Source organism: Drosophila miranda (assembly GCF_003369915.1).
Source record: "Drosophila miranda strain MSH22 chromosome Y unlocalized genomic scaffold, D.miranda_PacBio2.1 Contig_Y3_pilon, whole genome shotgun sequence".
Classification (NCBI taxonomy): domain Eukaryota; kingdom Metazoa; phylum Arthropoda; class Insecta; order Diptera; family Drosophilidae; genus Drosophila; species Drosophila miranda.
Genome location: NW_022881625.1, coordinates 904,304 through 916,299, shown reverse-complemented (window position 1 = coordinate 916,299; position 11,996 = coordinate 904,304). Strand labels below are relative to the sequence as shown.

Genomic DNA, 11,996 nt, shown 5'->3' with positions numbered 1-11,996 from the left:
ATGCCCAAGCCCGAGTACTCTGTCCAGCATCCACATCGGGGAATCATCATAAATGGGTGGCTCCGCGGACGGTGTTCCAGCAGTCGCGCTTGGGCGGTCCGAGTGAGCAGTAACGGATCTTCTGCAGAAATCAATGCATAGATACAGTATCTGAAGGATCAAAGTGTTGAAAATCAATTAAAAGGTGATCATCCATCCCACGACAAGGAGAGGGGGCAGGGGGCGAATGGCGCCACACAGATTTCTGTACGGGCCTCTGAAAGGGAATCGAATCGAATCGCTCCAAATTGGCGTTGGAATGTCTAATAATAAACGGTAGATTCTATTACTCGTTAACCCCGCGGGTCAATGAGTGAGAACTATGGCAAAAGATACAAAGTAGCTGCTGTACCCTTGCAACAGCCACAGATACAGATACATGCCTCTGAGAGTGTGGCAGTAATTGAATTAACCTTTGCGTGCCGTCTGTCTCTGTCCGTGTCTGTGAATAAATCGCGGGTCTTGGCTCGAGTAACACTATTCCTCCGTCCTTCGTCGTACCGATAGATGGACGAGGCTTCTGGCACGACGACAACCGATGGCAAGTCCCTGGATGAGGCGCCGGTGGCCGCAGGACTGGAGCCCACACAGCCGATCGGCTTCCTGCAGCTCTTCCGCTTCTCCACCTGCGGGAGATCGCGTGGCTCTTCTTTGGGTTCCTCATGTGCTGCGTCAAGGCGTTGACCCTGCCCGCAGTGGTCATCATTTACAGCGAGTTCACAGCAGTGAGTACCGGGCACAGATACTCCCGCAGATGCAGATTCAGATACTCCAACCACAATCTCTCTCCCTTCGATTCTCGATTCCGTAGCCCTCTCCGCTGCCACGAACATCACCACGCTGTCGTTTCCCTTCACGATGGCCAACAGCAGCGGCGGCGGGTACACCATTCCCACGGGGACCCTGAGCATCCTTCCCATCGCGGCGAACGCCCAGCTGCCGAACATCACGACAACGACCAGTGGCTACGAGCCCAATGACGTCATCACCACGATCCCCGTCTCGCTCTCCATTCAGCGCTTCCCCTCGTCCCTGTCCATCGTGGACCTGGCCCAGGAGCAGGACGGCTACAGCAACAGTGGCTCCAGCAACGGCATGACCGTGGGGCCGGGTGCGGGCGGCGGCGGCGGCATCACCACCACGGCCCTCCTGTCCGTGAAGCCCCTGAACAGCAGCGGCAACGGCAACATTTCGCGGAACAACAGCTTCAGTCTGAGCTTCAACCTGCAGAACCCCACAGTGCGCTCCTCGGTGCGTTCGGCAGGAGCCCCCACAGTGGATACAGTGGACAACTCTTCATCCGGTGGCACGATCGCCCTGCCCCAGAGCGGCGCCACGGCAACGGCAACGGCCACGAGTGCTACCTCAACCCTCGCCAAACACAGTCCCGAGGCCAAGACAGGAGAGGTCTATGTCTGAGCGGAGGAACAGGACACCTATTCCGACCCATCCACTGGATTATAGCTTTCGTCGTAGGTTTAAGCACCCCCTTCCAGAACCACTGATACGATATTATCATCTAGGAAAGAGAACAAAACAAGAGTAATCCTCTCTTCGGATTGTACATACATATGCACACATCAATATACATACATATATAGCCCACAGACGATATCGTATCGTAATGGATCGTATCGTACGGCACACGCGAGTCTTTCTCGATAGTTGGGCGAATAAATTACGAATAAAATCTTTACCAAGAGAATCTCCATTATATTACCCGTGCAAACATTGGACCGTGTAAATACTTTGGAACCCTCCCCCTCCCCCTCTCCACAAAAAACATAATATGTGATATGCGATTATTGTATGTGTTTTTTTTTTTTTGTTCAAGCTATAAAATTTGTGCATCTTTAGGATTAATGTGGAACCAATCCATGTAGAGGATGGTAGAAGAACACAGATCTAAGAAATTCTAGGCTCCTTTGTACAGATACAGATACAGTTACAGATGATCGACGAGGCAGATGAAGCGGTGTGACACGTCGGGCGACTAACGAGCCCCTTAACTTGTTTGCCGCCCAACTAAACTGTTAAAAATTCTTAATTAACGCCAATAAGGAATACATTAAAATGCCGACGCCAAGCCAAGCAGCCATTTTCCCAACTCGCCCCACACACATTCACATTCCCCTTCCCAACCACTACCGACAAGCTTTATTTCCTCTTTCTCGCCAATGTAAATTAAAATTCTGTGCGCCACTAAACATATATTCAAATCACAAACCACAAAGAGAATCATAAAACACAAAGATATCTTAAACCACACACAACTACTGTCAACGCGGCTTCGCCTGTGTAAAGTGCGGTGGTTTCGTCCACCGCACCCAGCTAAATGCGAAAATTGCGGCGGTTTAACAACTTCTGTCAACGCGGCTTCGTCTGTGTAAAGTGCGGTGGTTTCGTCCACCGCACCCAGCTAAATGCCAAAGTTGCGGCGGTACGCACCCAGCCAACTACAGGGCCTATGCTGATGCTGATATGAGGATCAGCCTTGCGCCGCCACTTATATGAAGCCCGCTCCAAGGACGGGAACGGACTGAAAAGACGCAATCCATTGTAAAAGAAAACACATTTTAATGTTAAGTCTAGTGTTATCTTAACTTTCTTTACTCAAAATACTTGCAAAAAATATACCGAATACCTACCACTACTGTAACTAGTGTTACCTTCCCATTGTTCAGCCAAAAACACTTCAACTACATGTAAAATGTAAAATATGGCATGTATTATTTGAATTTAGTACATATACAAATAAGTAGATGGCGTATAGGAGCGGTGGCGCTGGAGTTCCTCGGCTGCTGTTTCCCCTCCTTGTAGCGTGGGTATTGGGATCGCTCTCGGCTACCATTTCCCCTTCGTGTGACAAAGGTATGGGATCGCTCCAGCCCTGGCTCTCTGTTGGCTGCGATTTCCCCTTCGTGTGACGTCGGTATTAATGCTAGTGATGCTCGTCGTGTTCCTGTGGGATCTGGTTCCGGTGTTGCTCCCCCCATTGTTTTAAATGAAAAACTCTCTCTCAGTTTCGCGACGGCGGCCTCTCTCTCGGTCTCCCTTGTAGGCGTTGGCTTCGGGCTGGCCGGGGAGAGTTGTTGATCACATCGGCGTCACTGGTCGGAGTGGGAGAGATCCGACTATTCCCCTCCTCGTGGCTCTTGTTCAGGCTGCTGTTTACACTCCTTGTAGCGTGGGTATTGAGACTCAATACATCACCGAAATGCTGGCCAGCCATGGACACACATGGACACACGGCCACTTTTGTACGCGGTATGACACGTCGGGCGACTAACGAGCCCCTTAACTTGTTTGCCGCCCAACTAAACTGTTAAAAATTCTTAATTAACGCCAATAAGGAAAACATTAAAATTCCGACGCCAAGCCAAGCAGCCATTTTCCCAACTCGCCCCACACACATTCACATTCCCCTTCCCAAACACTACCGACAAGCTTTATTTCCTCTTTCTCGCCAATGTAAATTAAAATTCTGTGCGCCACTAAACATATATTCAAATCACAAACCACAAAGAGAATCATAAAAGACAAAGATTTCTTAAGCCACACACAACTACTGCCAACGCGGCTTCGCCTGTGTAAAGTGCGGTGGTTTCGTCCACCGCACCCAGCTAAATGCGAAAATTGCGGCGGTTTAACAACTTCTGTCAACGCGGCTTCGTCTGTGTAAAGTGCGGTGGTCTTTACTATGCGATAATACCGACAGGTGTCGCCGAGAGTACCTAGGCTAGCGCCGGACAGTACTTACGGGACCCCGCCGGCCTGAGAGTTACTACGAAGCGGAAAGGGGGACTATGCTATGCGGGAATACCGACAAGTATCGCCGAGAGTACCTAGGCTATCGCCGGACGGTACTTACGGGACCCTGTCGGCCTAAGAATTACTACGACGCGGAAAGGGGACTTTGCTATGCGGAAATACCGGCAAGTATCGCCGAGAGTACCTAGGCTATCGCCGGACGGTACTCACGGGACCCTGTCGGCCTAAGAATTACTACGACGTGGAAAGGGGAACTTTGCTATGCGGGAATACCGACAAGTATCGCCGAGAGTACCTAGGCTATCGCCGGACGGTACTTACGGGACCCTGTCGACCTAAGAATTACTACGACGCGGAAAGGGGGACTTTGCTATGCGGAAATACCGACAAAAATCGCCGAGAGTACCTAGGCTATCGCCGGACGGTACTTACGGGACCCTGTCGGCCTAAGAATTACTACGACGCGGAAAGGGGAACTTTGCTATGCGGGAATACCGACAAGTATCGCCGAGAGTACCTAGGCTATCGCCGGACGGTACTTACGGGACCTTGTCGGCCTAAGAATTAATACGACGCGGAAAGGGGAACTTTGCTATGCGGAAATACCGACAAGTAATGCCTAGGCAATCGCCGGATAGCAGTTACGGGACGCCGCCGAACTAAGAATTACTACGGGGGTCGGGGATATCGACAGGCATCGCCGAGAATGCCTAGGCAATCGCCGGATAGCACTTACGGGACGCTACGGGGGTCGGGGGTACCGACGCGTATCGCCGAGAGCGCTTAGGCAATCGCCGGATAGCACTCACGGGACACTATCGGGCTAAACATTACGGCGAAAATCTTTATCATACGGGGCAGGTATGCATATCACTCGCATGCCACAACAAAAATGAACAACGGACGCTGCCGCCATCAAAGCCATTAAATAAAACATAAACGAATAAAAATGCTGCCATACACACTTGCAAAATCATACGGCCTGACAAATTCAAATCGAATGCAGTGCGTTGGTGATTGCTAGAATAGCCAAAAACAGACACACACACACAAACACCCATTACACTTGGGCGGCCGGACCTGTGCCGTTCGAGTTATGTGTGTCGTGTCCGCCATCGTCCTTAGTTGGTGGCCGGATCCAGTGCCATGGCATTCAGAGTGCCCTATGGTCCTGGAAAAGGAAAAATCCATCAGCCACACATACGATTAAAAAGGGCTCTCAAAATACTTACCGCCAGCCATTCAGACACACACACACAAACATCCATTACACTTGGGCGGCCGGACCTGTGCCGTTCGAGTTATGTGTGTCGTGTCCGCCATCGTCCTTAGTTGGTGGCCGGACCAGTGCCACTGGTTCTCCAAGAGGGCAGCCACAGCCACAACGACGACGAGGTGCTAATTGCACCTACTTCTGACGACTTCGGACGACGCCAATTTCGACGACCAGGGGGGACGACGGGGTCGGCCGGTATGCAACGCAATGTCTTTACAAGCATTGTGTTTTGCTATGCCGGCCGATGCTCCGCTGTTTCTTGTCTTCCCTGTAATTATAGAAAAAGATATAGACATTATTTTAAATTGTTATGTTTATTGTAATATTGTAAACGTAAATCAATTGTACCTGTTTTGTCTCGTCTTTGTTCCAGTGTAGTATCTCTTTTATTACCTGTTTTTCCGTCGTCTTCACTCCAGTCTACTACTTATCTGTATTGTTATTTCTGCAAGTGTTTGTCTCTTTTTATTTAGTATATTTCCTCTTATTTTCCACGCAAAGCACCTGCATTGTTTACCTTTTCTCTTTATCTATTCCTCAATTGACTACGTGTTGCAACACTGCACTTTCTAAATTTTCGATCTCATTTCTTTAACCCCTTCTTCCCCCCCCATTGTTATTTTCGTAATTAGTGCGGTTCTCCGACACCCCACTACAAAATTATTACAATCTGTGATAAATCTTCGGCGGCAACGGTGCTGACAATTGATTATCGGTTTCAAATCGACTTTCAAATCAGCATCAGTTGCCGCCACACCACCACTACGGCCTAAATTGAGCCAAAAATGCTAGTCTTCGCATAAAACAACTAAGCCCCCTATAAACTGCCCGCCCACATGTACATGCTACATTCCTAGTCGTCTGCCCTCAGCAGGCGGCAAGGGTAGTAGAGGGGACTGAAGACCACATACCGCATTACAGCCAACAAAACATCAAGTTGACGAACTCACAGGGGATTGCAAATCAGATTTTAAGTTAGGGAGAATTACAAAGAAGAGACAGCATACTTTTGAGCGTGGCCCCACTTCACTTTCTTGACTCACACCACACACACACACACACTTGCAAATGGAAAGTCGTGTCGTGAACGTTGTGGAGTCGAGACGTGTCTGAGGTTTAGTCCCTCCGTCAAAGTGCCGAAAATTTTGTCCCTCTCTTTTTCTTTTTCCCATCCCCACCCCCCCCCCCCCCCCCCCCCTTCTGGCTGCGGGCCTAGTCGATGTTACAAGTGTTTCGTTGCTGCAGATTATATGTTTGTAAATTAATGTGCCATCAAATGTACTAGTGTGTGTTTGAGTGTCGTTTAAAGTTGAATTGAAATTAAATTAAGACATATACTGCCCACAAATATTAATAAAGCAACGCGCTTGGTTGCTGGCGGCTCACACCCCAGCCTCTCAGCCCCTCCCCTGTGGAGCACTGAGAGCCCTCAACCCAAAGAGGCTCGTTGCTCGTTGCTCGTTTGAGAAGTCGAAAGGTTTACCCAGGAGACGGAAAAGCCGGAAAAAGATACGAGAAATGCCTGCAAAGAAAAAACTTGAAGGCAAAGCTAAAGGTAAAGGAAGTACTCGGTTCTGCGGCCATCGGACAGTCGTAACTCATTTCTCATTTCGTCTCATTTCAGCCGGGAGTATACCGGGGGATACAGGATCTGTGGCAACCGCGACTATGGTTCGGCGCCAAATGCCGCCGCGCGCCTGCAAGAGCAAGAGCCAGAGCGCCGCCAGGCCCAGTCTTAGTCCCAGCCGCCTGGCCAAGAAGCCCAGCCTGACGCCGACCACCGGTTCTCAGGCGCCATCGCAGACCATCGCAAAGTCGAGGCCCACCGGTTTCGAGACGATTTTTGAACGGCCCGGCAATGAGAACGACGGGCCCACCAGCAGCCATGCCGTGGCATTCGGCGAGTGCCAGCGCCGCGTCCTCGCCCTGGGTACGGGCGAAAAAAAAAGAACCCTGTCGCAGAAGAGCTGCCTGAAGGTGCGCAACACCTTGGGCGAACGCAGCCCCGGCACATGATGACACTGCGGGCGTCCCGCACTACTTTGGACAGCGTAATGCTCGGGGGCTCGGACGATGAAGGCGAGTCGGTCGGAGTCGCTCCCGCAGTCGCTCCCGTAGCTGCTCCCGAAGTCGTTCCCGCTGGAGGAAATGCCGGTACAAATCAGCCGGCACCATTCGTGCTGCGCACCAGCAGGAGGCTCAAGAGTCTGCCTCCGTTTTAGATTGTTGCACCTTCCACCCTCCAAATGAAAGAAAAAGAATAAAGAAAAGAAAAGCAAAGAAAAGAAAAACCCTCTACAGAATGTCTCTTTTGCTCTCATTGTAAATTGAAGCGCCTCTTTCGGCGGAACCTACCCCAAGAGCGGAAAGCGGAGATCAAATAGAATTGTGAACCCCAAAGCGAGCGATTGATACGATACACTCACGAGTACTCATGCCCAAGCCCGAGTACTCTGTCCAGCATCCACATCGGGGAATCCAGCGCTTGTGCGGTCCGAGTGAGCAGTAACGGATCTTCTGCAGAAATCAGTGCATAGATACAGTATCTGAAGGATCAAAGTGTTGAAAATCAATTAAAAGGTGATCATCCATCCCACGACAAGGAGAGGGGGCAGGGGGCGAATGGCGCCACACAAATTTCTGTACGGGCCTCTGAAAGGGAATCGAATCGAATCGCTCCAAATTGGCGTTGGAATGTCCAATAATAAACGGTAGATTCTATTACTCGTTAACCCCGCGGGTCAATGAGAGAGAACTATGGCAAAAGATACAAAGTAGCTGCTGTACCCTTGCCACAGCCACAGATACAGATACATGCCTCTGAGAGTGTGGCAGTAATTGAATTAACCTTTGCGTGCCGTCTGTCTCTGTCCGTGTCTGTGAATAAATCGCGGGTCTTGGCTCGAGTAACACTATTCCTCCGTCCTTCGTCGTACCGATAGATGGACGAGGCTTCTGGCACGACGACAACCGATGGCAAGTCCCTGGATGAGGCGCCGGTGGCCGCAGGACTGGAGCCCACACAGCCGATCGGCTTCCTGCAGCTCTTCCGCTTCTCCACCTGCGGGGAGATCGCGTGGCTCTTCTTTGGGTTCCTCATGTGCTGCGTCAAGGCGTTGACCCTGCCCGCAGTGGTCATCATTTACAGCGAGTTCACAGCAGTGAGTACCGGGCACAGATACTCCATTCAGCGCTTTCCCTCGTCACTGTCCATCGTGGACCTGGCCCAGGAGCAGGACGGCTCCAGCAACGGCATGACCGTGGGGCCGGGTGCGGGCGGCGGCGGCGGCATCACCACCACGGCCCTCCTGTCCGTGAAGCCCCTGAACAGCAGCGGCAACGGCAACATTTCGCGGAACAACAGCTTCAGTCTGAGCTTCAACCTGCAGGACCCCACAGTGCGCTCCTCGGTGCGTTCGGCAGGAGCCCCCACAGTGGATACAGTGGACAACTCTTCATCCGGTGGCACGATCGCCCTGCCCCAGAGCGGCGCCACGGCAACGGCAACGGCCACGAGTGCTACCTCAACCCTCGCCAAACACAGTCCCGAGGCCAAGACAGGAGAGGTCTATGTCTGAGCGGAGGAACAGGACACCTATTCCGACCCATCCACTGGATTATAGCTTTCGTCGTAGGTTTAAGCACCCCCTTCCAGAACCACTGATACGATATTATCATCTAGGAAAGAGAACAAAACAAGAGTAATCCTCTCTTCGGATTGTACATACATATGCACACATCAATATACATACATATATAGCCCACAGACGATATCGTATCGTAATGGATCGTATCGTACGGCACACGCGAGTCTTTCTCGATAGTTGGGCGAATAAATTACGAATAAAATCTTTACCAAGAGAATCTCCATTATATTACCCGTGCAAACTGTCTTCTCCTTCTCAGTACCGAAGCCAGTCCGATTCCGAAACATCAGGCGGACAAACTGGACTCGGTACTCTGATTACCTCTGTCGTGTTCTCCCTGAGCCCCCATCTGAGGAGGAGTTCTCCACGGAGGCCACGACTCGTCTTCTTAAGATCTTTACCGACGCCTGCAATAAGGCGCTCGACAAAGCATGCCCCTCTGGCAAGAACAGAGGCCGGAAGAAACCTGAATGGTGGAATCCGAAACTGGGTGAACTCCGGAAAGCCTCCCGGAGACTCTTCAATAAAGCTAAGGCTGAAAACGTTGAGCAAAACTGGGCCGAATACAAGGCCAGTCTGTCAACCTACAACAAAGAACTTAGAAAAGCCAAACGCGCCTCCTGGCGTAAGTTCTGCAGCGAAATCGAGAGTAACTCAGAAGCCTCACGCTTGCGCAGAGTTCTCTCGAAGACAACACCCACCCTGGGCTACTTGAAGAACACCGACCAGTCGTGGACTACGTCCAGCGAGGAGTCGCTAAATCTTCTCCTAAATACCCACTTCCCTGGCTGCGATGAAAACAGACCCAACTACCTCGCGCCTCCTTCTGTCGCCTCAAATGCCATCTTGGGACTGCTAAGCCAGGAAAACATTTCCTGGGCGATCAGAAGCTTTAAACCCTACAAGTCCGCGGGGCCAGACGGCATTTTCCCTGCCCAACTGATTCACGCGGGACATAAAGCCATTAACTGGCTCAAAATAATTTACGAGGGAATCTTCTCCCACGGGTGCATTCCTGACACCTGGCTTCAGACCAAAGTCGTATTCATACCCAAGGCAGGCAAGCCCTCGCACACTGCCCCAAAAGATTTCAGACCCATAAGTCTATCGTCTTTTCTTCTAAAGGCGATGGAGCGGCTCCTGGGGCTGCATCTAACGGCGTGCATTCCGTCCAGTCTGATCTCAGACTCCCAGCATGCCTATCGGAAGGGAAGATCCACCGAAACGGCCCTACACTCGATCACATCGATCATCGAAGCATCCCTTAATTTTAAGGAGTACACCCTAGTAGCCTTCCTCGACATAGAAGGCGCCTTTAACAACATCCTTCCGACCGCCATCACGGGCGCACTGACGGATCTGGGCGTTGACTCCAGGACGGTGAGCCTGATCGATCAGATGCTACAATGCAGGACGGTTGAGGCATCACTGGGGACGTCAACGTGTACCAGATTTGTCAGCAGAGGCACACCGCAGGGCGGAGTCCTCTCGCCCCTCCTATGGAACGTGGCAGTGAACACACTGCTGCGGGAGATAGAGGGGGGTGGCTGCCGTGTGGTGGCGTACGCGGACGATGTTGCCATAGCATTCTCCGGAAAATTTCCGCAGACATTGTGTGAGTGCATGACAAGTACTCTCACGAAAATGTCGAAATGGGCAGACAAATGCGGGTTAGGCGTCAACCCGTCTAAAACGGAACTGGTGCTTTTCACTAGGAAGTACAAAGTTCCGGTACTGATTCCCCCAAGACTATGTGGGGAAACGCTAGTCTTCAGCAACAACGCCAAGTATCTTGGCCTAATCCTCGATAGAAAGCTCGATTGGAAATTGAGCATAGAGGATAGAGTAAAGAAGGCCACAGTGGCCCTCTATACCTGCAGGAAAGCCATCGGACTAAAATGGGGAATGACCCCCTATATAGTTCGGTGGCTCTACACCGCCATCATACGACCAATCATGCTCTATGGAGTGGTGGTATGGTGGCCAGCCTTGGACAGAAGGACATGCCTCAATAAACTCAGCAGAGTTCAACGCATGGCAGAGCTATGCATAACTGGCGGGCTACGCACTACTCCAGGGGAAGCCCTGGATACTGTGCTGGACCTCCTCCCTGTGGATCTCATGGGAAAGAAGGTGGCAACACTTTCCGCCCTCAGAATGAGAGAAGCCAGACTGTGGAAAGCATCCGCGGTTGGGCACTCGGGAATCCTGATGAGACTCCCGCAATTACCAGAGAGGACAGATTACTGTATCCCCAGTGATCACCTCTCGACGCCCTTCCAGGTATCAATCCCATCTAGGGAGGACTGGGAGATGGGCGAACCAGGACCTGCAAATGCGGTCCACTTCTACACTGATGGCTCAAAGCTAGACGGCCGCGTGGGAGGCGGAGTCTACTGCAGCGAGCTGAACATCAGTCATTGCTTCAGGCTCCCGGATCACTGTAGTGTGTTCCAAGCGGAGGTTGAAGCCATCAAGGAGGCCATTTCGATTGTCTCCAAATTACTTCTAGATACGCACTTAGTGTGCGTCTTCTCGGACAGCCAAGCAGCTATCAAAGCTCTAGGCTCAATATCGTCGAACTCAGCGACTGTAAATGACTGCCGCAGGTCTCTGCACGAGATCGCAGAGCAGTTAGATCTCTTCCTTATATGGGTCCCCGGCCACAGGGACATCGAGGGGAATGACGCCGCCGACGAGCTAGCCAGGCAGGGTACTACGATTCCTCTCCTACCGGAGAGGGAGCAAGTAGCGATGCCCTTGGCTACCTGCAGGCTCCTAACGCACGAATTGTTCGAGCAAAATGCCAATAGGAGATGGCAGCAAACCGTTTCCTGTAAAGTCTCAAGATTGATATGGCCATATCGATCGAAGAAGCGCTCAGCAGAGCTGTATAAACTCAGCAGAGCACAGTGCTCTGCAGTTACTAGAGCCATTACGGGACACTGGCAGATCGGCACTCACGCGTCTAGACTGTCAATCCCTCATAACGACTTCTGCAGGAGTTGTCGCGACGAGGAGGAGGAGGAATCGGTCCCCCACTTCTTCTGCCACTGCCCAGCCCTTGGAAATCGTCGTCTTCGTATTCTCGGGGCCGCTTTCCTCACGGACATTTCGGACCTGTCCGTAATCAAACCAGGGACCTTGTCCAAATACATCCAAGCCACCGGATGGGACTGCCCTTAACCTGCAGTAGTATGCTCTCACGGTTCGGGCAACGCGAAGGGGCACATGCCCATGCGGCAACACAACGGACCTTTTAT

At 51.5% G+C, this 11,996-nt stretch overlaps 2 protein-coding genes across 2 annotated transcripts; both read left to right on the top strand.

Annotated features, from left to right (window-relative positions):
* The first annotated feature begins 679 nt into the window (after positions 1-679).
* On the top strand, positions 680-1,821 carry LOC117194449. The gene is made up of 2 exons (XM_033399016.1): positions 680-764; positions 851-1,821. Exon 2 carries the CDS (start codon positions 898-900, stop codon positions 1,456-1,458), a length of 561 nt encoding a protein of 186 aa, XP_033254907.1. The 5' UTR covers positions 680-764; positions 851-897; the 3' UTR covers positions 1,459-1,821.
* Positions 1,822-6,574: 4,753 nt separating this feature from the next.
* On the top strand, positions 6,575-7,102 carry LOC117194532. Its single transcript, XM_033399082.1, has 2 exons — positions 6,575-6,641; positions 6,711-7,102. The coding sequence occupies exons 1-2, from the start codon at positions 6,605-6,607 to the stop codon at positions 7,100-7,102; spliced, it is 429 nt and encodes a 142-aa protein (XP_033254973.1). The 5' UTR covers positions 6,575-6,604.
* Positions 7,103-11,996: the final 4,894 nt, after the last annotated feature.

Bases quoted from the DNA above. Each gene is read 5' to 3' on its own strand.
- LOC117194449 (XM_033399016.1), top strand. From the start codon at position 898: ATGGCCAACAGCAGCGGCGGCGGGTACACCATTCCCACGGGGACCCTG.
- LOC117194532 (XM_033399082.1), top strand. From the start codon at position 6,605: ATGCCTGCAAAGAAAAAACTTGAAGGCAAAGCTAAAG. The intron at 6,642-6,710 runs GTAAAGGAAGTA...GTCTCATTTCAG, and splicing joins ACTTGAAGGCAAAGCTAAAG to CCGGGAGTATACCGGGGGAT.